Below are 27,931 nucleotides of genomic sequence, written 5' to 3' on the forward strand. Positions count from 1 at the left end.
GAACTTGCGTCTGCAAAACAGTGCGTGGACCAAGATTGCGTACCCAGAAAAACTTGAATTTTGGCAGAACAAATGACAGAACAACCAGCGCATTTCAAGCAAACGAGTCTTTGGCAGTTGTTTCTTTTGAGCAAAACAAACACCTTGCCGGGAGATTATCGAAACACAGGAAAAAGAAGTTCAAAAGCATGCATGACTGGCTGAATGAAAATTTTTTAGCTATAAGCAATTGAAACAAAGTCGTCGTCTCAAGCATGAATTATTCTGTATCAGTGTTAACTACAGGCACTCTCTCGTACACTAAATTTTGTCTAAATCTCTTAGGAAGAAGGAAGCGCCCACCAAATGTCTGCTGCAAGAAAATGAGGAATGCTAACAAGAGACCAACACCACAGATTATGATATCCCAGGCAGTGGAGTAGTAATCCAGTCTCGGATTCGCATATATCTTGTTAAGCGAAAATAATACAGACCTGTGAGCCCTGTAAAGATCATAGACATGAGGTAACAAGCGCACCAAAGTGGTCCCAACATAAAAGGAAGGAGCAAGAGCCCTCTCTCTGGTGTCACAAAACAAATTGAAGAGAACCTGAGGGAACAGAAAACCATCCCGTATCAAACCGGCAAAAGACTTCAGGTCTCCCCAAAAAGACTGCCTTTGAGGGTGAGGTTTGTAGTCTGGCAAGAATGATAAAGCCTTTCCATGAGACGTTGATGACGGATGAGCAAACCAAGCAATTAAACCACCACCCAAGTACAGGGGCAGGCACAAGAAGAAAGCCTTCTTCTCTGAGATGCAGAGGGTTTTCCGGCTTTCATCTTTGGCTTTTGCAGACCAAGTCAGCTGAAGAAGACGAAACTCCAACAAGAAAGCCACCATTGTAATGACTCTTACTAATACCTCATTTACCTCCAGCCAACCATCACTACCAAGATATACATTCTGCCTATTGCGGTTTGACAAGAAAAGAGCTTCAAAATTCAAGAGCAGTGGAATCATGTGAGCCAGGGTCACCACTGTCAACATCAAAACAGAAATCAACGGGAGCATTTTTGGATGCTTTTGCACATAAACTAGCTGCAATCCTACAAAGATGCATGCCAATGTATTGGAAACCAGAACCATGGTCATCTCCAGGTCCATTGTCCATAAAGATTCTTTGGCTTGACTTTTATACAGGGAGCGTGAAACAATCTCAAGTGGCTCAAAATAAAGAGGGTCAGACTTCATTCTCTTGCTTTGTATGGTTCCATTGACAACTTTTCCAACTTTTGCATTCAGCTCATGATACTGTATGTCAACGAGGATTTCACAGTCCAGAGAAGAATTTCTCCCAAATTTCACATAAGGTAATGGAACATACAAACAGCCGACCATGCAAAGGTGCCCAAGATTTGAATCATATATTCCCTCAGCAGATATTCGCAGTGAACTGAATGAAGGAAGTTCACGACTAATATTTAAACCATGTAGAGGGCGAAATACTAATTCATAGCTGATGTTAACCAAATTACCTTGGCTGTAGCTCACCTGGCCTGTAGACTCACCCTCTCCAAATGCTCCATCTTGGCTAAAATGTTTATTGCCCATGAACAGGGGAGAAGTGTACCCAGAAACACTTTCTCCTTTTTGGTTTCTCACAGACATGACAAAACCCATATCACGTGACAGTGCATTGGGAAATTTCCCACCTTTGCCTCCATCATGTTTCGTCTTCCCAGCACAAGATGTCTTTGCATTCTCAATCTCGGTATATTCATACCTCACCCCAACAGGTCTCATAACTCTTCGCATCCTACTCCCAAATTCAACTCTACCAAAATAACCCGATTCATTCGGGCTTCTACTACTCCATATCTCCCCAACCAGAGAATTTCTTTGCCTTACTGATAACACCATTGGGAATCTCAAACTCAATCGAATCGAACAATCCCCAACAGTGCCTTGACCATCCACAGTTCGACAAGCAACCATGTCAAGCCTCTTCTTCGCACCATCCCACTTCCCCTCAGCAACTAAAGTCTCATTAGGTTCGGAAGATAACTTCATCTGAGCAGTTCCAAATTGCAACAAGTACCTCACATAACCATTCTCCAGACACTCTATCTTATCAAAAGTCATACTGCTCGGCAATGCACTATCCCCTTTTCCCCCATGGACAACATCACAGTTCACACTTTCACAATTGCTTTTATAGTCCAAATCCAAAAACCTAGCTCTCCCAATCAACTGACAAACTTGATCTGTCCCCCTTAATCCCAGCGACCCATTCGACAAATCATCAAATCGCTGGAACACATTTTTCTCAATTTCTTTGTTAATCAATTTATACACATAACCCCTCGAATTCAGACCTAAAACATTCAACGATCCGACAAGTTTACTATCCACAGTCAAAAGTTCCAATGTACCATTGACATAGCTATTGAAAATACTGGACGCATTGGGATAGTTAACCTTAAAAACTGCAAAAAGAGAGCGATACCTCCTCTCCTCACCTGACCCCACCATACAGAGCTTCCCAGAGGTGGAATTCCAAAACCCACTCAGGTAAAAGTCGTGAACTTCATCGTCGACGTAAAAAGGATCCACCGGCGTTCTGTGTGGCCGGTAAACAACGATTCTGAGGCCACGGCGGTTGTGATTGCTGATATGCCCCTGAAGCCGAAAACCCCGCAAATCCACGCCTCCGTCCACTTTGAAAATCCCGTCGTTCTGGGTGCTCTGAGCACTTCTCGTGGTAAAGCGCAGCTTCTTGGGGAAGTTGTACATTGACGGGTGCGGTTCGTCATGTTTTCCTGAAGAGAATGTGAAGCGGGCGTTAGAAATCGTAAGCTTTATGGGGTCTTCCGTGAGAGGCTGGGTGGAGGATGGGGAGGACTCCCGGACGACGTCGTTGCAGTACTCCGAGTAGATAATTTGAGGGTTTGCAGAGGTGATTGAGGGGATGGACAAGAAGAGAAGGAAGAGAAGGGGGAGGAGAGAGCGATTGATTAGGCATTTTGGGAACAAGAAAAGTAGAGGTCCACTACTCTCCATTGCTGGGGGGTGCGTGGAGAGTGAGATAAGATATGGTGCTTGCATATATTTAACACACGATTAAGCCTAAGAATAAATGTAGTGATAATGCCGAGACTAGACAGCTTGCAAGCAATTGAACCACCTATCATGATCATGCATGACTCTTGCTCCAAAAGATTAAAAAGGGAACTTCAATTTGTGGTTTAGTAATTACAACAAATAGATTAACTTAATCTAATCACCGTTTACCACATAGGAAATTTTCCGGTGGCTATATAGATTTCTGTGAATAAACTTGTATATCATATACTAAACACTATATAAATTTGAAAATATTATGTTACAAATATAATTCGTGATAACTTGGTAATATTATAGGGTGTTTCGAGCATTATACCGTCAAATTAAAATTTTTCATTGGATAATAAAATAAGAGTTTGTTTGAATTGTAATTTTTTAGAATTTGTATGGAAAAAAATGTTATATTGATGTGATGTATGTGGGGTAGAATGTGTGATGAGGAGATGCATAAAAAAAAATATTTCCTAAAATTCACAATCCAAACAGAATTTTAGATGTAATAATTTCAATCATTTAAAATAAACCGCGTGATTGTTACTAAATCACATAATTTAGATTTCATGAATGGTACCATTCTTGATTTTTTAAATCCACGACATTATTTCCTTTTTGTTTTCTATTTAATTTTGCCCTTTTACTTAGGAATGCTAAGTTTAAAGAAAAAATATTATCATTTACTTTTTTACTTTTACTAAGTTTGGCAATATTTTATTTTTATTTACCCTCCCACTAATAAACTTCAAACCAAATTCCTATATAAGCGGAGCTACTACTTTTTTAAATTAGAAAGGCATGGGAGCCACTTCTTACTTAAGAAAATGTTATTTGCACTCAATTTTTTATTATTTGCAATTCCATCATTTATTTTATCATATAGTCTAATTATTGAAACTTATATGATCAAAATGATTATTGGAGTGTGAATAACAAAAATTGAGTGTAAATAATCTTACTTATTTAAATTAATAAGAAAGCATGAATGGATGTTATATTTGTTATCTTTTCTTATGGTCTTATGGAAGTTTTAATTGTTGTAAAATTATAAATAACACAAGGCAATCGAAAACGTGATGGGTTGAAGTTCAACACCCCCTTAACTTTATATTTAGCTGCACTTTACCCTTCAACTTTACATTTAGTTGTACATTTGTGATTTTTTTGAAACGTGATTGTAATTTGCAAAACTCATTTGTAGGGGTGGTTATAGGGTTAGTTTGGGGATAAATATTTTTTAATTATAAAAATGTAACATTGTATTAAAATAGCATACGAATAAGCATTTGTCTTTAATTATGGAGTAAAAAGGATTTAAAGTATAAATAACAAAGTATAAACAGTTTATGAAGTAGATAGTGGAAATGTTTTAAATTTTAAATTTGATTGGTGATAGGGTTAGTTATAACCCACTACTTTTTATGTATTAAAATAAATACAAAAATCTAGAAAAAAGAATGAAAAGTTTAGAAGCCATTTAGAGGGTCTCTGATAAAAACCCCTTCCTCAATACATATAGATATAGATGTGGCAATCAAAAAATTAGGCTTTAAATTTAGGAAATGGTCCCCGGAAAAGGAGTGGAGGAATTTCCCACAGTTTAATAGTTTTGTCCATGAGAACATAGTATATGACATATGTCATCAAGTTTCATGGATGTATCATGACATCTCTTTGTTATTTCTAAAACTGGTATTTTGCGCATTCATTAGGACCCAAAAAGGGAAATTCATCTATATGTCACAGGACTTAAGAAAAGCAAAAACTGTCCGGAGTTGAATTTAGCAAACCATATGGGAGGGACACAGAGAACGTTACCACTTTTTCTTGTTATTGTATCTCTGGTGCAGGCCATTTCTTGTATCATTTGTCTATTTAGTCCAATTGACGTTTTAACGTATAATATCAATCATTGCATTTCCAGTAGAGGAAAATGAAATCAATATCCTTGTAAAATAACTTCAACACTTTTGTGGAAAATTTGCCAAAATGGTCCCTCATATTTTCGAGAAAAACTTTTTTAGTTCTCCACATTTAAAATCGGACGAAATACACCCCGTTGGTCTTAGAGCTCATTTTCAATTGGTTTTTTGGTCAAAACGTGTACACCTCACTAACATGCCCACAATTTTAAGGGCAAAATGCGAATACAATTAGTTTTTGTTTTTTTCCCAAATTTCAAGCATATGACGATCACATGACCACCTTCCGAACGAACAAAAAACTCTAATTTTTATCCACCAAAGCCATAATCGAACAAGAAAGACTAAGGTCAATTGCACTTTCTGCACTTTTTTCACTTATATAACATCTGCCTCATTGTAGACAGCTTTTGATTATGTAGTTTTAGTGGATAAGAATTAGGATTTATATTAGGAAGATGATCATGCAATTGTCATGTATTTTTTCTTTTCCTAGAGAGAAACGAATTGTGATCCCATTTTGCCCTCGAAAATTGCTGGCATTGAGAGAGGCATGTACTTTTTCAACTAAAAATTGATATCCAAGATAAACTCTGGGACTAAATAGGCAAAATTTTAATATTTTAAGGACTATTTTGGCTAATTTTGATTGTGAAGGACTAAAATAATTGTTGTTGATAACGTGAGGGACCATTTTGGCAAAATTTTCCGTACTTTCATCATCATGTACAACTTTCCTCGACAAAATCTCAATAAGATATGCAAGTTAAAATTTTGTTTACACTCCAAAAATAAAAAAAGGGGAGGTACATGGATTTGATAGTCTTAGCGTTAGTCAAGAGGGTTGATTACGCCAAAATTGACGTTGAGGTTGAAGCTACAAATCAGGGGAATCGTTAAAGGGATTTATTGAGTCCCTCACAGGACTCCAAAGTTGCCGGCTTTTGGAGTTATCGTGGGGAGTTAGATTTATTTGCTAAAAATTTCTACTTTCGTAAGAAAATGTCAGAAAGAAAACTCATTCTCAGGAGCTTGGAGGGTCTTTATCTCTTAGTAGCGGGGCACCCTGTGAGGTTTTCTATCCCACATTGGTATTGGGGGGGTTGGGGTTTAGGTTTATAAGTCCCTTACAGGACTCCAAAAGTTGCCGGCTTTTGGAGTTACTGTGGGGAGTTAGATTTATTTGCTAAAAATTCTTATTTTCGTAAGAAAATGTCAGAAAAAAATTAAAGGGATTTATTGCCTTTAACCCTTTTTCAAAATCCATATGTCGCTTTGTGTATTACTTAGTAAAAAGGACAATGGTGATTATCGACACGTCCTACATTACTATTTATTCCCGTCATATCTTGTCTCAAGGCTTTCTCCATCACGAATTCGCGGACATGGCCCTTTTCATTTGGCTAGCTTGAAGATTGGCTTTTTTTTTTTTTTTTTTTCACTTCAATCATACATGCTGATATATGTCCTCATAGACTATATATCTATACACATATATAAGAAGCAGTTGGATTTTCCTCTTTGCCGCAGTTTTCGCCTTGCAATTTCATCTGCTTTGTTTGTGAGGAAAATTTGAGAAAAAAACGGGGATCAGTTTCATTTGCTTCGTTAAGTTTCATCTGCTTTCTTTTATCGGATTACAGTCAGATGGTTGGAGTGTGTGCAATCCAAGGTTCATTAGCTTTGTTGGTGAGGCAAAATTTAAAATAGAGCCATCTGTCTGTTGCCATGCAGAGGGAAAAATTTTAAATGGAGGCATCTGTCTGTTGCCATGCAGAGGGAAACACCGTTTGTTTCTTTGTTCCAGAAAGCTCATTATCTCTCATCTCTCATATCTCATATAGTAGATAGATATAGATAGATGGTGGTTTTGTGTCATAACCCATTAACATACTGATATCTTTGAAATTGCATTTGTGTCGCTGCATTCTTTTTTTGCGTTCCAACTGGAGTTTTAGTTTTCTGCCGTCTGTCCTTTCTTTGTGTCGAAGAAGGTAATTCCAACTGGAGTTTTAGTTTTCTGCCGTCTGTCCTTTCTTTGTATCGAAGAAGGTAATGACTCTATTTCTCTTCGAGTATATAATGATTGTATTCTTGTTGCATGTTCTATTCATCACCTTCCGTTTTCTTCTTTGCAGCTTTTAAACAATTTCCACCTCTTAAACAACTTCCTCTTTCTTTCTTTTGTCGACTTCTAGCTTCGTTTGCTAACTTTGTCCTTTCCTGCTTCTTATATCTGCAACTCCATCGTCTGGTTATTATCCGTCCAAGTCAGCCATTATGGTACACAAACTTCCCAACGTGACCAGCACTTCACAGAGCAGCTCCAGCGGCCTTAGTGGAGAAAAAAACACAACAATGCTCATCGACTCTCCACCACACCCATAAACAACCGAAGTTGCACACACACCAGAATCTTCAACAAATATAGACAGCAATCTCCTGACCGCATTCAAACTGACAGAGAGCCCCATCAAAAAACAACGAACCGACGACTACAACAATTAAGCTTGCAACCCTTCACCACTTTTGAAAGTGCAAAGAGCTCTAAGAAGCTTCAGCTGTAAATATGTCTAAATATGCTTGCATGATCCTGTAAATTGGATATAGACAATGATCCACATAAATCTATCCTCTTCAAAAGACCTGAAAAATTATCTATATCACAGACGCAGTCCATTAATCTTTTACAAAATATGCATTTCACTTAACTTCTCAACGCAATAATAAAAAATAAAAAAAATAAAAAAAAAGTCCCATGACGCCCGCGCATCGCGCGGGGACCGCACCTAGTATATATATATATACATGATGTCCTTCCGCTGACAAGGAGGGAATGATTACATTACTAGAATCCAATCACCCGGAATCTGGGAAATTTGCACCACCTTTGGTTGGATATGACATGAGCACTATCACTCTATCAGTATAGTTGCTTTACAACTCACAGCAGCAGCAGCAGCAACTAGCAGTATAGTGCTGATCCTGACACCCTTCAACCTTTCTCTCATTAACTGAGGCAGCAAGACATACAAGAACTGATATCCAATCGTTGCTCAAATATTCCCCTTGACTGAGATCAACATTGCAGAAAAAGAAATAAGATATACACAGATAACTAATACTCAACAAACCCTCCAGTCAACTAGCTGTTACTGCATTTTTCTCCAGCAACTGCAAGCTTACAGTTTAGGAGCAGATCTGCAGCAACAGAGCATTTTTTTGGTTGACTGAAATTTATTTCAAGCCTATATACAGAATTACAGATACATAGCAGAACATGCGGTGTTTTCTCATGCCTTTGTCCTCACATACATTCACAAACAACATAAGCACCAGAGTAAACTGGTTTGGGTGCCAGGAACTGTACTTGCACACTCATAAGACAATGCAACTGCAGAATAAGGTAAATTTAATAACATAGACAAGCTACAAATTTCTTTATAATGGTCAATGATTACTATCCTGCTTTAATACGTCGCTGCAGTCCATACCCTTACTGGAGAATGCTTCAACAAGTCTAGGGAAGAGCTTGGTAAGCATGATCTTGAACCCCATAGAGCTTTCAATTCTTATTCCTTGTGCAATTTTCTCATTTCCATAAGCTGAACCTACCGGAGCTCCATTCATATATGCCTTACAAGCCAATAGAATATGTTTGCAATGTTGACTAAAGTGCTCCACAACCAGTGCCTCAAAATGCTGCACCAAATTGAACAAGACACATCAAGACTTGAGCAATCTTTGTTTTCTTTCAGTTGATAAAAAAGGTTTCTTAGTATTGTCTCATAGAGTAGACGTCTTAGTCAATCTAAACTAGTACATTCACTTTGGTAAAGGAGTTATTTTTATCAGAGACATCTTTAAAGCGTAGCTCAATCATGAATATCTCCCAAGACAATTACTGTTCGACCTTGTATATATTCCAAGCTACAATAATTCCATTAGAAGGGAATCACTGTCTAGACTTTACAATTAAGTTTAACTAGGAGGAGTTAAAACTCGTTTTAGCAGAACGGGAATCATGTCATCAGGTTGCTCTAATTAAAAGGACTAGCTATTACTGTAGTCCCCGTAATGATAGGGGCAAACAGATAAGCTTACCTTGGGTGGCTTGCGTAGTAGGTATAACATGGACTTGCAGTTAACAAGGAATGCATTTTCATTGTAGCTCACTGAGTTCTTCTCACCCTCAGATTTTCCAATCTGCGAATCATATCCAGCCTCATTGAAATAAGGCTTTTCATTAAGGACAAGAGCTTGGAGGGACAGGAGAACTTGAAGAATTGTAGAATTTTCAGGATTCCAAACTTCACTTCCAGACCCTGTCCATGTATTGAGGAGACTAAGGCAAATTTTGCCTGACTCGTATAAATTAGGATTGACACGAAGTCCACCAGAATTGTAGTACACCATCTGAAATTTTCATGTGCCGAAATTTCATCAGCATCAGTTCAAAATACACCGTCAATGCCCTATATGTGATTATTATTGTTGCATTTACAATGGCAAAGGTATTGCAATTCAATTAAGTACTAAATTCATTGCCCCAAAGTTCTAAATTGTTCAGTGACATCACATAAAATCTAATTAGAGTTTATCAAGAAAAATAGCCATTTCAGTGGAAAAGAGATTTTGCTATCCAATTGAATGATTCCAAGTATAATCATAGTAAGCAGCAAAAAGTAGTACTTACAGGTGGTTGATAAGGATACTCCAGGGGAAGAAAAATGTCAAAGAAAAATAATCCATCGTGATATGGTGTTCCAGGAGCCCCTACAAGAACAGCTCGCAGAAGATCCATTCTTTCCTCATATGTACGAACAAAGACCGTTTCTGTACAGAAAGTATTTCCAAGTTAAAATGGTAATAAAATATAGCTGCCACACCCCATGGTACTAATATACAACCAATTCCAAATGTATATATCAAAGATTCCCAAATTCACATTTAAACAAATTGTTCTATGCCATAAAGTAAAATCAGGTTATATTACAATAGAAGCATACTGCACTAAAAAATCTTATTCAACATATAAAAGGTCCCACAAATTTTTTTCAACTTATCATTATATGCCAAAAGGAGAAAAGAGGTCACATAAGTAGAACTACTAAATTAGATACAAGAATTTATCTCTTTCCCTCTATACAAGTCACTAGTGTGCTTTGACAGTGCTGTTATCTATTGTTAAATCTATTCAATACTTAGAACTCCTATCTATACAACCAAATTATTTCCCCCTTAACAAAAACAATAGGAAATATAATATTGCAACTACTGGCGGATGGGGGAATGTGCAAGAGGATTGTGGTACATGTTCAGTCAACATTTCTTAGAAGTGATTGAATACAATGAGAAATGCTAATGCTGAGCCTGAGAGAAAGTTAAAGTTTCTCACCTGGAAGATTTTTTTCTAAAATGCTCCATTCTTTCTGGACTCTTTTCAGCCAAGCTCGATTCATCTACAAAGAAACAAAAACCTTATCAAATCAAGAAACAAAAAAAAAAACAAAAAAGAGAAAGAAAAGGAAGAAAACTGAGCACGCTCTTGAAGACGATCTAAATCTTTCATATGTCAAACCTGGGAAGATTGCCGGCCCTTTCCAGCACCATCAACAAAATGGTGGTCAGAGCAATCATTAACCATATCAAATCGCCTGAAGAATTCAGGATGCTTATTGTTACATGGAAGCACACAATCCTTTTCTTCTTCAACCTCTTTGGTGTGCTGCACTGAATTTGTTTCCTTAGTTGTCTCTATTTCACCTATATCCACTGGTGTACTAACCGGATGTATGTCACAAAGTTCAAGTTCCTCCTCACTAAAGATAACAGCCTTTTCCTCGTCTTTTGATAACCATCTGTATGCTCCAAATAGTGAACTACCCAGGGAGCCAAAGAGGGTTGAGGTGATCGTAGTGAAAAGTCCAATGGCTGCTTGAGGGAAAGAAGAGGAACTAGAGCTGATTAACTTATTTTCAATCTCTTCTCTGTCAGCCTTGAAACCTGATTGGTCCTGACATAGGCATATAATTATTTCAGTTCATATTTCCCACAAACATTGAAACATATGCTCGTTATTTAGAATATCATGGCAAACACCTGCACACAAGTTAATATTTCCTTCACAAAAGAAATCAGAGGAATATTGTGAAGGCTTTATTAACATTTGGCCACCGGTCTGGCATTGATGACAAAATTTTTAGCTTCAGGCTTCCCGATCAAATTTAACTCCATTTATTCTCATATTCTGTTTTCAAGTATTTTAAGTTCTTAAAAGTCAATGATTAAGCTTAACATTGCCAACCACATCTTAGTTTTTCAATCATGGAAAAGAGGGGAAAGGAGTTGAGAGAGAGAGAGAGAGAGAGAGAGAGGATCACCTTCTCCATATATTCCAAAGATTGGTCGCCAAGCACAATCATCTCCTCATTTGATGGCTCAGTGTGTCCATTGTAAGGTGCAACTGTGGCAGATAAACCTTCAAATTTGTCAACTTGATAGATCTCATATGGTGCAACCTACAGTGACATTCCAAGATTCAAGAAGGCCATCAAATACAAATTCAACGAAGAGACACACTTCATATTTCACAACATCACACTAGTTAACTTTTTAGATTTGCAGGCAAAAAATGACTTCTCAATAGGCTGTAAATACTATTACAGACACATTATGGCATAAATACACATTTGCAAAACGTACGACCAAACCACCATTAACTTTCAGTGGGACATATGAATATGATATGTTTCCATCTGTAGTGATGCATTACATTATGCATAAGAATTCACAATACACCTGGACACACTTAACACACTCTAGTTGGGGAAGCAAGTACCATAGTTGTAGCACCATTAGCCCATTTCACTTGAACATCCCCACCTTTGAAGCCAACTACAATGCCAAAGCAGCACGAGAAATCATGGCAGGAATTTCCATTCAGGCATTCACATGTATCAGTATATGTAGGATATGTCTCAGTGCCTGTAACTGCACCCCATTTTGATATCAAGTGGTTTCCAGAAACTTTTCCAGAAGATTGATAAACAAAATGATACTTCTGCAACCTAATAACTACAGCACCAACAGCATATGAGTAGTCTGGGTGTTCAACCAATTCATATGCACTAACAATTTCCTCCATCTGCTCTAGCTTAACGCTGGTTGCTTGATCTATGGAAACAGTTCTCCACTCCACCTTCACAGTTCTTTCTTTAGCATCTACACATTTCACAATGCCCCATCTTTGGACACTGGGAACAGGCAAATCATCGCAGATTCCCTTTTCTAGCACGAATTGCTCAGGCCAGAAATCATGCGCATCAACTACACTCACAGGAAGCAGAGAGTTTGAATCTAGTCCAACTGAAAGGCTACCATCCTGCCATAGCACATTGACTTTTGTCTTTGTCTTTGTGATAACTGCAATTCCCTGGAAGTGATGAACCAAGTTGCCTCTTTGAGATATACCTTCTGATTTTTCTTTTCCATCAATAAGTCCTTTAGCTGGTGGACTTAAAAAACTATTTTCATTCAGAGCCTTGCAGTCAATTACTGGTATACACCAATCACCTAGCTGCCAGTTTGCTTGAGTGAAACATGGCAACAAGGTCAAGTTTTTTAAATCTTGCAAAGATGAGGGAGTAGATATCTTTTGTCCTACCACTTCACAACCAAGCCAATTTACATACACAAGTCCAGCATCCACTGAACAGACAGTGCCTTGATTTCTATTATCCTTTTTCATACCACATAACCACCTGGTTGGTTTCGAGACAGGTAAAGATTCCACCTGTACTCTCTGTCCTGGATAGAAAGGATAAAGGGAATCTTCAAGTAAGTCTGGAGAAATAGGTACAAGCTTCTCTGGACCCATTGTAGAGAATTCAGACTTTGTTCCATCATCAAAAAGAACAGTTATGCAATCAACTATGTTTTGCACTTTTCCCAGCCAGGCACCGTACACCACATAGTCGCCTACTGATACAGATCGAATTTTTTTCAAAATTTTGCAATTGACATCTCGAATTTTGCTTCCATGAACATTCTCCAAGTCCACAGTGAGATCCACATCTACCACTTTTCCCATCTGCCCAGATGGATCTTTTGCAGAACAGACAATATCCCCATGCATGAATCCTCTTTCAAATGAGAGGAAATCATCAATTTTGCCAATGGATTCCTCAAGACTCGAAAGAATAGAAGATGCATGTCCACCATAAAGAAATTCAACATCATCCTGATCCTCACTGCTACTGCTTTCACTGAAACTGTCAAAGTCTGTGAGGCGCAAATCCATGAAGCAGATTCCTGCAAGAATTACTAAAATTTGGTAAGCCAAATATTGCGTAAAAAAAGAAATGGAATTTGGAATTTGAATATGAGGTCAGAATGCAACTTATTACCTGTTTCTATTCAGAATTATAGATGCAGATCCTTGATCCCCTTGTTTTTTTTGGCCTCAGTGATGTTGATCACAAGTTAACAAGTTAAAGAAAACTTCAACAGAAAGGCTCAGGTTGAGAGATCGAAGCTTCTACCTGAACATTGGTCATGTGACATGTATTAGTGCTAAAGACCTGGTCTTGACTAAGGGAAGATGGTAAGATATTTGGGGAGTTGACAAATTGCCCTATTCTTCAACAAGATTTAAATGTTGAAGGAGAAAGCATACGGCACTTAAGAAGACAAAATGAAGTAAGCTTAGTCTACTACTTGATTTTTGCAAGTGATACTAGTTGAACAGAATACAAGAACATGATACTTGAAATGGTTAAAAGAGGCACTACCAGGTATACATAATTATCCTCACCTCCCGCTTTACAATGTATATCTTTGCCAGATTGAGCGGAATCCTTCTATGGATGTACTGCAAGTAAGATGAAATGTCTTCCTCAAAAAGAAAGTAGAGAAGCAAGAGATGATACAATGTGTCTTCTCAATCAATTGATCATGTATCACAGATCACAATATTTCTCCAAGATATTGGAGATGAATTGCCAAAGGAGATTTGCCCCAGAAGAGCGAAAGAAGTCTAATGTAGACTCCTAAATGCCAAAGGAGATTTGCCCAATGAATGGACGAATTTTCCCACTAGTAGAAGCTAGCAGAAGAAATTATTTAAACAACCGAGATGCAGATTCCATTACAAAGCCCTTGTTCCTAACAGCTTGGTGCTAAAGTCCCATGACACCTGGACATAGCTTGTAAGTTAATTGTTTTCAAACACGTAAGGAACCCTTCTCTCGTATTGTAGAGAAATCTCAGCACAATAGAGGAACTTAAAAATTTGCCAAAGGAGATTTGCCCGAAAGAGCTAATATTTCAAATCTAGAGATATATATATTGCTGTCAATACTTCAAATCTAGAGAGATATATATATTGCTGCCTAAAAGGAACTGTCTTCCACAACCAGATTTATATTGCCAAAGGAGATTTGCCCCTGAGAAAAACCAAAATGTCTGTGAAATCCACCCGCTGCCAGAGGTTAATGATTTGCCTTCAGGAAAAATGTTGATTTAACCACAAAATGACAGAATCTGGTGCACAGAGTTACCAATCAGCCATGGTGATATCGATCTGACATGCACAACGTGCAATCAAGAAAAGAACATTTTAAACTCTGGTCTACCAGAATGACTACTCTTGCTCTTCAGATACCAGTAATGCTTCTTTTGCCTTTATAATGTCCAGAGAACCTGCAAACATGCCACCTTTTAGAGTCAGTGCCACACACACACACACATACAAAAAAACACACACACAGAGTCTCCAGGCAAAGAAATCATCTCATGTGTTCATTTTTTTTCTCAATTGAAGAAACAATTACAGAACATAATCATGTAGTGACAATCTTCTCTGCTTTTTGTCATTGAGGAAATAATAATGCAATTCCACAGATCTGATCCTCTCCAAATTGGAGAAAGTGAAATGAAACAAGAAATTAACACTATCTAATTGTAAACCTCTATCATTGTGACATTTTCTTGTGAATTGCATGCAGTAGTGAAAATTGTATTGAAGCTGAAATCAGATTATAACACTTTGAATTGGGATCTCTCTTTCTTGTATCCGATATCAATCATATTGCACTCATAAATGGAACTTTAAAGAGTAAAGGAAATCTTAGAACCCCATCAAAGCCACGGTATGGCAAGAGAACTTCCTAGATCTTCTACTTCATTTTGTTTCAAGAAAAGAAAAGTACAATGGATTTTCTACTAATATTTTTTCGAGTTTTGACATGCATCATCCATAATACGAAATAAAAACCTCTTAGACTGTGTGTTCAAGAAAAGAAGAGCACATCTTGTGTCTTTTTTTTTTTTTTTTTTTTTTTTGGGTTCACATTGTTTTTGCTTTGCCGCATAAATAAATTTGTTTCTTCTTATCTTTCCTTAAGTCTCACTCTTGGCAGATCGTTCAATCAACCGGATAGAACTCTCCCACGAAGTAAGTACATGAATATGAAGTAAATAGATTCAAGAACCCATCGTCAGTGTCTCATCCTTTAGATTCCCCTTTCCCGTCCTGGTTCTTGGTTTGCACCCTCTTAAACACCAAAACAAAGGAGGGGGGAAAAGAAAAACTAAAATGATCATAGAAAGTTTACTCTTTTTTCCACCTCAATAATCAAGGAATCTACCACAGAGTTGAAATTGAAATTTGACGCCAAATATGTAAAATGCTGAGCCAGCTAGCATACATGCATAAAATCCAAAATAAATGCGTACCTTCAAGAAATCTCTAACAAATTCAACTTCATAAGAACATTTCTAGCCTAGAAATATCCACTACGAGCTCATAGAAAAATAGAGGTAAAGCAACAAATTTAAGTGATGACCCTATACTATAAATTACTTTATTCAATACAGTTAAAAGACAAATAATCAAGACAATCATTAAAACTCTGAAGAAAACAACAAGTTGTAACAAAAACGAACTGAAACTTCATGGCAAAGCTTCCACACAAGACATCCGAACCATAATTTGGTTGACATAGACAAAAAGTGACCCAATATTCAAAAATAAGATGAAGCATGAACTGCAAAATAACACGAAAGTTACCATTTTGCAGCTCATCAAGATTATTTCCACCGCAAGGCTCAATCAACCCCACAGCACATCCAGAAAAAAAAAACACTCCAATCATAAATTAACCAACCCAGAACTTGAATTCTTGAATTTTCTTTCACTTTCTGTATCTGCTCCCTTGACTTTCTTGAACCCTCTTGCACTTATCCAGACTTTCTTGGTTGCAGCAGACTACAGAGTGAATGATCAACCATACAAAAATAAAGGTTATGGGAATTCAGAGAGGCGAATAAGGCCCTCCCCAAATCCCACTACCCATTAGGCCATTCTCCAAGTCTGCAAACATGACATGCAAGACACTCTGTGAATCTTCAATTCATCTTTTCTCTGGTTCTCCAACTCTGTGGGTGCTGCTAGACTTTCTGTTTTTTGGGGGGCTGTGAGAAAGGGAAAGAATAAAAAGATCGTCAGTTTTCGGTGGTTTGCTCGTGGGGGGCAGTTGTTGGTTACAACCAGCACTAGGCATTATGTTGAACTAGTTAAGCGTGCGGGGCTTTTGATACTGTTCTAAGAGGTATATACCACAGTCTCTCTTGGGTCTAAATCGCTCCCTCCTCGTGCGCATATTCCCTTTTTGGCGGTCCAACAGTACAAGGTTGACTAAATGTCAGTAGTATTCCGTTTCCAAACTCAAATGGATAAACCTTTGGGGAAAATGCCAGTTTTCATCCCTAAACTTTGGGGTAAGAACACATTTCGTCCCTCAACTTTCGGGCTCAACACATTTGATGTCTGAATTAATAATTTTTGACCAATGTTATCCTTAAACGGCTATTTTACCAATTTTTAAACGGACCGTTATGTATTCTTTTTTTCTTTGTCTGAACAAAAACAAAATCAGGTAAGTATCCAGCTGTCTCCACTTTCCCTTGTACGAAACCAACCTGAACTTCATTTGCTCTCTTCTAACCCTTTTCTTTCACTTCGGCAACAACCAAATCGCATTCCTCCAAGACTAAGCTTTGTTTGCAAATTTCTCCGAGAGTAAACCCCCTCTTCCAAATCGAGAAGAAACTAGCATAAGGCAACAGCCAGCGTTGTGGCTGCATTTCCATAAAATGAGATCGAGAAGTCTTGAGTCGTCATCATCATCAACATCAAACAGCAACACCCGGCTCTGTGTCTGTGGATTGCGGGCAAAAATGGCAACATCATGGCGGGATGATAATCCTGGGAGACGGTTCTATGGTTGTTCAAGATGGCCTGTAAGAAAATTTTTATTTTTTTATTTTTATTACTCTTTTGGCCCAAATTAATTGTGCTTTGCTGATGTTTCTGAATGGGTTTATATTTGTAGAGACCTGATAGGTGTAAATATTTTGAATGGCATGATGAACCAATTTGTACAAGAGGAAGGATGATTATACCGGGTTTGTTAAGAAGGGTGAATCGGATGGAAGAAACAATTGCAAAAAGCCGTAGAAGAGAAAAATATTGATTGGCATCATCATACTATTGGCTATGCTGCTGATTATGTCTATTATTATGAAAAAGACTGGACATGCAATGGAGCGAAAGTTAGTGCTAAACTTGGAGTGAGTTATTGAATTGGAGCTGCTAAATCTGTTCATTTTGGTTTTTGTACTGTTTTTGATTGGATTAGCAGCAGTAGAACTAGCATTGGGTGGAATAAGATTATGGTGCTTATGATCAGAGAAACAAGGATGATAAAACAGAATGAGATGATTATGATGAGGCTTTTGTAGTTTTTTTGTAGATTTCTTGACGCAGATAATCCTGAGCAGAATGATGGCACGACCAGATGAAGATGATCCTGTAGGACTGCTTGTTCCTTGTGTGTGTGTGTGCGAAGAGATAAAGCCAAAGAAAAGCATCCAAGCTCAAGAGTGAATGTTGTTGGTTTCAACAGCCACTAATTATGACACTAGAATGTGAAGGTTATTTATTATCTGTGTATCATTATGTACATTTAGTCTTAAACTTAAGGGATAATTTCAGAAACCTCCCCTGAGGTTTCTGACAATTTCACTGACCTCCCCTGAGGTTTCCACAATTACACTAACCTCCCTTGAGGTTTCTGATTTTGTAACAAAATCAGCCCATGACCACAAAAGTAAACATAAAAAAGTGTTTTCAGGAAAGAGAGGAAATTTTGTTCCCATAAATGCCCTTAAGGTAGGTGTACAAGTTATATTAGTGAATTAATGAAAAGTAATAAAAATCAGAAATAAATAAGAAAAAGTGAGGGGATGGGTATGGGAATCATAAAATTTTACTTATGGATATAAACAATTGGGTAACGCAACCGACCCAATTAACCCATCTACCACCACTCAGGTCATTTCACAAATACATTCATCAGACAAAACTTTCCTCTTGTCACAAAAATTCAAAGCAATGTGGTACATGTTCACAAGCAAGCAGGTTAAAATCCCGCCTGCATAATAACGTTGAAACCCGCAAGCAGGATTCTGTGTTTTTTCTATTTCAAGGTTAGCTCGCATGCGGGTTAATGTTATATTTGAGCGCGAGAAGAAAAAATTGGTAATTAGGCTCTTTGGGTATTATAAGTAAATATTTAAATTAATGGCAGTTTTATTACACCAATATTATTGTATTATCATTATTATGATTATTGTATTATTTCTTATGCAAATATAACATTTAATTATTTAAATTTTATTTTATTTTTACAATTTATAAAATTTTTATCACTTATGCAAATTTTACGACTCAAGACTTCTCGATCTCATTTTATGGAAATGCAGCCACAACGCTGGCTGTTGCCTTATGCTAGTTTCTTCTCGATTTGGAAGAGGGGGTTTACTCTCGGAGAAATTTGCAAACAAAGCTTAGTCTTGGAGGAATGCGATTTGGTTGTTGCCGAAGTGAAAGAAAAGGGTTAGAAGAGAGCAAATGAAGTTCAGGTTGGTTTCGTACAAGGGAAAGTGGAGACAGCTGGATACTTACCTGATTTTGTTTTTGTTCAGACAAAGAAAAAAAGAATACATAACGGTCCGTTTAAAAATTGGTAAAATAGCCGTTTAAGGATAACATTGGTCAAAAATTATTAATTCAGACATCAAATGTGTTGAGCCCGAAAGTTGAGGGACGAAATGTGTCCTTACCCCAAAGTTTAGGGATGAAAACTGGCATTTTCCCTAAACCTTTGCATCTACTCTGACTTCCCTCTATTCTATTAGAGTATCATAGCATTTGTCATTTTGATATTAAAAAAAAAAAGTTTAGGATGAGAAGAAAATTAAATAGGATAGGAGGCCTCACAAGCGGGGTAATGATCAATTTGTTAAATTGATTCATATAATTCTTATTACATATTTGATGTAAATTCGTACGGTTTTACTTATAATAGTAACTTTTATACTAATTTAATTGTATGAATTGATAAATTTAAATTTATATCCAGGTTGTATGAGTTTAAATTGAATTTTTTAAAGCAAGTTTACACTAGAAATTATAAGAATTACATCAACTGATACTCAACTTTTGAGACTCTATTTCCGCATTAAGTGGCATGCAGTGATTGTCATTCTTGTAAATCACTTACTAATTAGCATAGTTGATGTTGTAACTTCAACCCCTTATTATTATTATTTTTTTAACGTTACTTGACATTTTAGGCTTTCCTCACGAGTCAAGAAATGGGAAACATAAAGGAGAAAATTGCCAAAGTAATCAGAATTGTCTCACATTAAAAGAAAACAATTTGATCTCTAGCATGTGTAAATTGAACTACTTTACCCAAATTACATTTTTGGTCGTTTACTATTTTGGGTCATTTTTGGCAAAAATAGTCGTACCATTGTCAAGTCCACAAAATTTGAGAAACAAAAAGAATTAAGTTTGATGCCTACATGGGCATGCACTCTCAAATTTGCACCTAATTTTCTGTGAATATATTTTTCAATCACTTTTTAATCTTATACACATCAAATAGTTATGTTATATATTTTTTTTAATAAAAACTCCAGAAACTAACAATCCAAACGGGTACTGTAAAATCTCTTTTAGGGCAGAAATGGCTTGAATTTCTTAACAATAGACAAACCTTGAGAATTGAATAGTGTACCAGTGGACAAATAGCTTAAACTATCTACCGCCAATCAACCCGCAACGAATCTTCTGTCCCACACTCTGTGCCATTCTCTGTCCCACTTTTTATTATATTGTTATTTCTCCTACATAAATATCATGTTTTAGTTCTTTTTTGTTTCCTTAAGATCCAATAACTATTAATTGAGTTATACACAAAATTTAACATACTCAAAAAATCAAAATGCATAAAAAATGAGATTTTTTTTATGAATTTTCTGCTGTATTTTTTAATTTTTTATTATATATTACTTTTTCGAAACTACTGTTATTGGATCTTAAAAGTTATTGGATTTTAAAAAAACAAAAAAGAACTAAAATATGATATTTATGTAGGAGAAATAGCAATACAATAAAAAGTGGGACAAAGAATGATACAAAATGTGGGACAGAAGATCCGTTGCACAACCAACCCTTATAGTTAGTCAGAAGCCACCAGGCAACTCAACAGTGCTCCTGCAATCCATCCGTCCACCGACTGGGGATGTGAAAAATGGAACATTTTGGAGCTCTTTCGGCCCTAGCTTGTCAATTGCTGCAATCATGAGTCAATGCTAAATGTGGACGTCTAGTAATGGCTTCACACGTTAGTTGTATAGTTTCAAAACACTCGCAGATAATTATCAGTTGATTTTCATATCAAGGAAAAGGGAAAAAGCAAGAGCACTAAGAAGTAAAAAATGATAATTATTTGGAGCCTTCATAAATTGACATGCAACTTTTCTGTTTTGGAACGTAACTCCCAACATGACCTATTAATTTCAGCACCAGGTCGCAACACTTTATCTTGTGGAGTTGGACTATCAAGTCTTAAAGAGTGATTTAGCAGGGCTGATAATCTTCAGATACTGCTCCTGTCTCTTTCTTTTTCAAAGAAAAAAATTTTTTTTTTTGGAGGATTACAAAAATGAAGGAAAGAGAGAATTGGGCATTTCTATATCCTAAAATAATTTCTAAACAAATGAGGCATATCCTTGCATATGATAAATTTTCTAATTTAACTTCTCTTTTGGGCTCCGTAGAATGCCATTATGTACTTCACCTTGTAATCCACTCCCATGATTCATAGTTGCAGTGCCGTCTCTTTTGAATATCCACTTTGGATATTCGCATCCATGAAACTACATCATCCCACCTTAGTACATTCTGAATTAAAGAAGTACAACTAATTTAAGTATGTGGAAGACCCAAAAAAGTGTTTGGTCACAAACACACATGCAGAGCCATGAGAGTTGCTTTCAAGAACTGTGAATGGAATAAAGGCAGCAATCTATGGCATCATTCATATGTGCGACTTGCCAAGTTTAATATGTTAATTAAGGCAAAAAAGTAGGCTCACGAACACATGCACAAGAGTGAGAGTTGCTTTCACAAAATCTTGGTGGAGATCCAAGAAATTCAGCAATCAAATCTGTTCTTGATCAGTACTAGCCAAGCCAGGATTTCCGAGACACCTTGACTTGCCAAACCAATAACCATGCTGTCTCTGATTAACTGTGATATAAGTATGTAACTCAAACTCAAAGTCCATAATGACTCTGTTCTTTTCGTAGATGCAACATAAAAAGCAGGTTTTTAGTTAACAGCACTGATCATTTTCTTAGTTGGAAAGACACGAACAGGAGCAAAAGTTTTTCTGGTGAAAATGACATATTCCTAACAATGATCACTTTCCACTCGAGACTAACTCAAGAATCTATTGCACCCTTTTAACTCAGCTTTTATGGTGGATTATAAAGGTCAGCAATTTTACTTTTGCAATGTATTTGTCTTTGATTATATGGCTTTGCTTGGATTATGGAGTTTTCCACAAAGTTATTTTTGTTTTTGGAGTGTACAATAACACATTTCAAATTTACACAATTTCAAATGCACTAAAAAAAAAACTATTATCTCTTTCTTCTTACACCCGCCACCGTCATCCCCGATCTTCCTTTCTCCTCAACGCTGCCACCCCCTCCCCCTCCCCCTCCTCCTGCTTCATTCTCTCCTTTCCTCTCCCTTCCCCTCTTTCCTCCCTCCTCAAAATACATTTCAAAAACACTTATTCCAAATGGACCAGTAGTCTTTCTACATTCAAGGCTGTGACCCCAAGTGATCACAAGGGGCCATAAAAGACAAACGAAGAAGGAACCAAAATCTAGTTCCTCAGTAGGAATGTCCAAATGTAATTCCACTTAATCAAGTTAACAGGCATATTCATTTCCATTTAAATGCCTGAGTGGACAGAACTCTTGGTACAAAGTTTAGACAGTCATTATCCCATTTTCCCCACTCTGGACATTGGTATCTTGAATTACCAAAAGCTTGGTAGCTACGCTAGCTGGCTGCCTGAGTATGCTAGTGTACCAGAAAGTGTTAGGCCACTCGTACGCTAAAAAGTTCCCTAAGGAAACATGGGGGATTCTTCGTAGTTCATACCAATCCATCAAATTGTTCAACATTTGGTGCAAAAGTTTTATAGACGGAGTTAACCATTTGGATAATATATCTAAATCTACACCTTCTTGATTGAAAGGAATTCCCTACAACAAAGTAAATAGACCTCTAACATAACTTTGTTTATGTTCAAGTGATGTAAGGATTGATATACTTTAAGCAACTAACCTTGTAAAAGGATGATGTCAACATTCATTACAAAGCAATTAATTAATCAATAAGACTTATGAAGTCGTTACATGTAATTACAGAAGTATTGCATGTTGATGTGGCTAAATTGGCAAGTAACTTATACTCGTAAAGACATGGAAAAAGAAGGATACAATGTAGTCCAAGCACCAGAGATAATAATGAAGGTCGAATATTTTACGCCAATTGTTTTCACAAGTTGAAGGTGGCGCAATTATTCTTTTGCTAGCTATTGGATGATTGAAGTCTTCCACTATCTTCACAGAACAGACTGAGTTGGAGTGAATTTTCCTATATTTCACGTATATGCATCTGTCTTTTCCCTAGACTTTCTTTAACTTTCCTTTTGTGCGCTCAAAGTTGTAACGCTTTTATTCCACTAAACAATGCATGAGAAATTGAGGTTGAAGGAATGATGATCTGAAAGTCTACTTTGCATATGGCCTAGCCTTGGGGCCGCAAGATAGAACAATTACAGCAAGTCAACTTGTTAATCACATCGTATAACAATTGATGCCATTTTCGCAAGACGAAATTGGGGTTTTTTTTTTTTTTTTACATGTTTGCTTGTTATCTCCAAAATCATGTACATGCAATCAGGCTTCTTTCTTGTTTTCTATTTTTTTTCTGGGGAATGGGAATTTTGGTGTTTTATGATTTTAGCTACTCATGGATGGTTCCTATAGATTATAGAAGAACTGAAGAGCAAAACAATGTGTCGCGTTGCAATTATTATAAAAGACGAAGAAAGGAAGCAAAATAGTAGACTGACGAAAGAAAGTATGCTAAAAATTTTTCTAGTTAAAAAAAGTACGTGTGCTACCCCACCAAGACATAATGGATGATTTTGGTGCTGCAGAGAGGTTACTTAATTCTTCTCAGTAATTGATTTGATTAATCCTGTGATGTTCGGGAAGATATCTAAAGCTATACTCTGGATTTTTGCACCTGCATGCAAGATTTTAATAAAATTTCTTTGAGGAGAAAAGTTCAATGACAAAAAAATCTTACAACCCTATCAACAGTCCCAACGCCAGAGTTTTCTAATCAGCATAGACCTCAAGTTTCCAAAAAGGCAAATTTTCTTCTCAAACATGCATGGCTATCTAAAGTATCCCATCACAGCATATTCTTATTTTTGCATGTAATATTCCGCTCTCTCATGTACTACTAATTATATTTTTAAAAACTTGATTTTTAAATAGACTCTACATCTGACAACCAAAAATTGATATGTTGAAGGCCGCCTTAATTGTGTGAGAAAGAACTTTAAATAGCATGTAATTTAGTCGGTCATCCCCACGCCTAGCTCCCTCCCCATTTGACCAAAAGACGCAGTTTTAGATTGGAGCTCTAATTGCATTATTGCTTTTTAACGCACTACATATTTTTATCTGTGAGGATTAAATCTTAATCAATCACCCATAGGTTCGAACTTTTTGTATAGAGATTTAGTTAATGTGAAAATCGTTAAGGGTTGTACATAAATCATCCTTTATTAAACTTCTTTTTTTTTATTTTTCGTGAATATATTTTTTAATTATTTTTTTATTTTATATATGCATCAATTCGTTACGGCATATTTTTCTATAAAAACTCTTAAAAGTAGGAATCCAAGCCGGATTTGAATTAGGTTAGTCGTAATGGAGATCTCTTTGGCCAAATGTGAGACGCTGTAAGTGGAGCAACTATTATGTTGTGACAATGAATTCCATTAACTAGACTAAATCTAATCATAAACAGTAATATATTGGAGCACTCAACCGTTAATGCATTGTTAGTAAGACAGGTGGCAAAAGAAGTGAGGTCCACTAAGTCACTTAGTCCCACTCAATAATTCCACAAGGTCCGACATTGTTCTTCCCACTCTTGCTATTCGATGGTAGAGTTTGAAACCACTTTTTTGTTTTCCTTTTCCTCTAATTCGTTGGTATTTGTATAATATTCTGTAGGTACAAGGAAATTACGTACCCCATGAAATGATCCACTATAGTATAGAGGAGAACATGCAAGAGGGTAGATTCCAATAATGAAAACAAAAGGAAAAGAATTTCAGGATTGATTGGGCAAGGGTGCCTCAAAACCAGAAAGTGAAGAAGCCGACGTCCCCTCAAAACATTGCATGGAATTTGTCCAAAGCTAGTAAATTGAGTTAACTGTTGTTACATCTATGTACCAACAACATTACAACAATTTCCAGTCATATTTCTCTCCCGAAAAAAGTAAAGAACATCTTAGTCATTTTGGGGTAACATCCAAATCTGGTTGGAGAAAGATCGAAGTGCTTCAATTAAGAACGAGTCACTGCCAGTTAGTGCCATCTAATGTTCAAGCACAAGGAAATCTTGATCTGACAGACTTATTTCGACCATAAACTTATCCCTTGATCAGTTACTTCAACTAGCAGGCACAAAGAAACCAATCTTGATTTTTTTATTCTTGTAAGGTAATTTTGGTGGAAGATGGGACTGGTAAATCAGTTGGCTTTGTTTTAGTGGGATAAGATCGGGTAAATTCACTATAAGCATGACAAAAATGTAAGTGCGTTCAATATGTTTTACTTTTGGGTTAATTTTAAAAACTCTTGAGGTTTGTCATTAGGGGTGTGCAAAATCGAAAAATTCTAATTTACCGACCGAATTCGAATTAAATTCGGAAATTCAAATTCCACAATTCGGAATGAAAATCGGAATTTCGGTAACGAGATTTTTCAAATCGAAAATTCCGATTTCGAATTCACAATTCGAAATCAAAATCGAAATCGGAATTCGAAATTCCTATTTCGATTTCAAATATATTTTTCATATATATATAATATAATATAACATTTATATTATAATAATAATTTTTATATTCATGAATTCGATGAAATCGGAATTCCTATTTCGATTTCAATTTCATTTTCACACACACACACACACACACACACACATATATATAATATTATATATATAATATAATATTAATATAATAATAATAATTTTTATATTCATGAATTCGGTGAAATCGGAATTTACCGAATTTCGAATTGAATTCGGAACGAAATCGAAATCGGTCGAAATTCTGATATCAAAATTTCGATTTCAATTCACACCCCTATTTGTCATAACATTATTTAGGATTTCTTAAGTTTCAAAAATTTCACTTTATCTCCGCTACCAGTATAATGTGGCTAGATATCCTGATTAGAGGCATTGAAATGCCAATGTTACCTTCAAAGTCTTAATACTTCTTAAGAAGGAAAAAGTTCGGAGAAGAAAAAAAATTTAGGTTGTGTTTGGATTGCATATTTCGTCATTTTTCATGGAAAAATTACTGTAGCGATTTGATATATGTGAAGGAAAAAGGTGATAGGAAAATGTGATTACGAAAAACGACAATATTTTCCGACGGAAACAAGCAATCCAAGCAAGGCCTTAAGTCCCGTTGCAAAGCATGGTGATTGTCAAATTTGGTTGCTCCCACGTTCTATTTTACATGTAGGGAAATTTTTCAAGTTGGTCCCTAATATTTATATAAAAAAATTTTTTAGTCCCTAACATTTAAAATTAGCAAGAATAGTCCCTAATATATAAATTATGATCCATTTTTGTCCTAATACTCGTATTTGCTCATTTCTCTAACTGATAATAGCACGCCTCTCTCTCACGTGAGTATATTTTCAAGGGTAAAACTGGAAAACACACTTGTCGTCAGTGTAAACGTGGAATTGAAGCTTCTGTTGTTGTTGCTGCTGCTGCTTATTCTTTCGGACACCTCCGAATACAAGGATGCAAACTGTGGCAACACCAAAAGAACAAATAGCAACTATTCCGGTTAAGCTCCACTTCAGCATATTCAGCCCACCATGATTCTCTTCCAACTTAACCTCTTTTTGATTGTCAGCGTCATCCATGTTGTTACTGTTTTTCTTGATCATTTTTCCTTCTGGATCAATTTTCTGTCTTGGTGAGGAAATCTTGGATGTTTCCAGAGCCTCACCAGCAGCTTTATAGGCCTCTGCTTTCTCCTCAAACTGAAAAGCACCCGCGTCATTTTGAGGCTTTATCCCCTTAGCGGCGTGTCTGCTGCTGGTGCTGTTGTTGGACTTGAGCGAGTCCAATTTCATGTCAGCAAATAATTTAGTTTCCTTAATTTTCTTGAAGAAAACTTGCGAGACCAGATCTTGATCAGCTTTCCCTGTTAGTATGCTGGGACTTCTGATGGATGTGTCAAATAGGCCTTAATCACTTGTTTCAACCCTTGATCGTCAACTTTGGGGATTTGATTCTTAGGTGCTGGCTCCAGCTAAATCGGGATAGGCACGAGTTGATTAGGCACTTTGGCTGCCGTCTCTACAGTAGTTTCGACAAATTTTGATGATTTTTGATATGGGTATATTTTCTTGTGGCTGTAATTTGAGGGGGAAAGGTGAAAATGGGTGATGGTCAGGTGTACTTTTGCTTTAGAAGGGAAACCAAGCGTGCTTTTCGATTTTGCCCTTGAAAATATGTTCACCTGAGAAAGGCGTACTATTTTCAGTCAAAAAAATAAGCAAATACGAGTATTATGATCAAAATAGATCATAATTTATTTGTTAGGAACTATTCAGATTGATTTTAAATATTAGAGATTAAAAAAAATTTTTGTGTAAATATTAGGGATCTATTTGGCAAATTTCCCTTACATGTATCTGTCCCTTTACGTTCTCGTTTATCATCTTTATTGCCTTCGTAACGTTGAAAGAACTTGCATTTGGTACTAGCAAGTATTAGAGCTTATTTGGATTCCTGTTGGTCTCGAAAATTATAATTGTCGCATTGCGATTGCATCCGCAATATCGACACAATCTGAATCATGTTGGTGAATTACAAGATCCTTCCAACACTTAAACTTGCCATATTGTGTTACCAATTTCTTCATATGTGCTCTTACTTTGCCTTTTTGCTACAAAATTTTTGGCCCTGTTATAAAACTAATAAACTACTATAGAATGAATAGAGATATTAGAGGAAAAGTAGAGCAATGGAGAATGATATTCTTGTATTTCAACAAGATACAAAAGTCATTTCCAAAGGGTGTCAATGTATCTCTATATATAGGTACTACAAGATTAAAGGTTCATTAATCCTA

General features: G+C 36.5%; 3 protein-coding genes and 1 long non-coding RNA gene across 7 annotated transcripts; 1 reads left to right on the plus strand and 3 right to left on the minus strand.

The window, feature by feature from the left end:
- Positions 1 to 259: 259 nt before the first annotated feature.
- Positions 260 to 3,040, minus strand: LOC113723903 (uncharacterized). Its single transcript, XM_027246862.2, has one exon. It carries the CDS (start codon positions 3,038 to 3,040, stop codon positions 260 to 262), a length of 2,781 nt encoding a protein of 926 aa, XP_027102663.2.
- A 5,098-nt stretch (positions 3,041 to 8,138) lies between these two features.
- On the minus strand, positions 8,139 to 16,722 carry LOC113726021 (probable ubiquitin-conjugating enzyme E2 24). Of its 4 annotated transcripts, none has more exons than XM_027249476.2 (10): positions 16,091 to 16,722; positions 13,835 to 14,721; positions 13,428 to 13,562; positions 11,861 to 13,332; positions 11,403 to 11,540; positions 10,601 to 11,035; positions 10,418 to 10,481; positions 9,716 to 9,855; positions 9,124 to 9,435; positions 8,139 to 8,721 (listed from the first exon to the last, which is right to left on the minus strand). In XM_027249476.2, the coding sequence occupies exons 4-10, from the start codon at positions 13,319 to 13,321 to the stop codon at positions 8,470 to 8,472; spliced, it is 2,802 nt and encodes a 933-aa protein (XP_027105277.1). In that variant the 5' UTR covers positions 13,322 to 13,332; positions 13,428 to 13,562; positions 13,835 to 14,721; positions 16,091 to 16,722; the 3' UTR covers positions 8,139 to 8,469. The 4 variants fall into 4 exon arrangements, with proteins under 4 accessions (XP_027105277.1, XP_027105278.1, XP_027105280.1 ...); XM_027249477.2 differs by having other exon boundaries at positions 11,861 to 13,344; XM_027249479.2 differs by having other exon boundaries at positions 11,861 to 13,344; positions 13,812 to 14,721.
- A 240-nt stretch (positions 16,723 to 16,962) lies between these two features.
- LOC140035829 (uncharacterized) lies at positions 16,963 to 17,872 on the plus strand. Its single transcript, XR_011839744.1, has 2 exons — positions 16,963 to 17,322; positions 17,415 to 17,872. It is a non-coding gene; the product is annotated as an uncharacterized lncRNA (long non-coding RNA).
- An 8,608-nt stretch (positions 17,873 to 26,480) lies between these two features.
- LOC113723904 (uncharacterized) lies at positions 26,481 to 26,927 on the minus strand. Its single transcript, XM_027246863.1, has one exon. The coding sequence runs from the start codon at positions 26,925 to 26,927 to the stop codon at positions 26,481 to 26,483; it is 447 nt and encodes a 148-aa protein (XP_027102664.1).
- Positions 26,928 to 27,931: the final 1,004 nt, after the last annotated feature.

This window comes from Coffea arabica, chromosome 2c (assembly GCF_036785885.1).
Source record: "Coffea arabica cultivar ET-39 chromosome 2c, Coffea Arabica ET-39 HiFi, whole genome shotgun sequence".
NCBI lineage: Eukaryota > Viridiplantae > Streptophyta > Magnoliopsida > Gentianales > Rubiaceae > Coffea > Coffea arabica.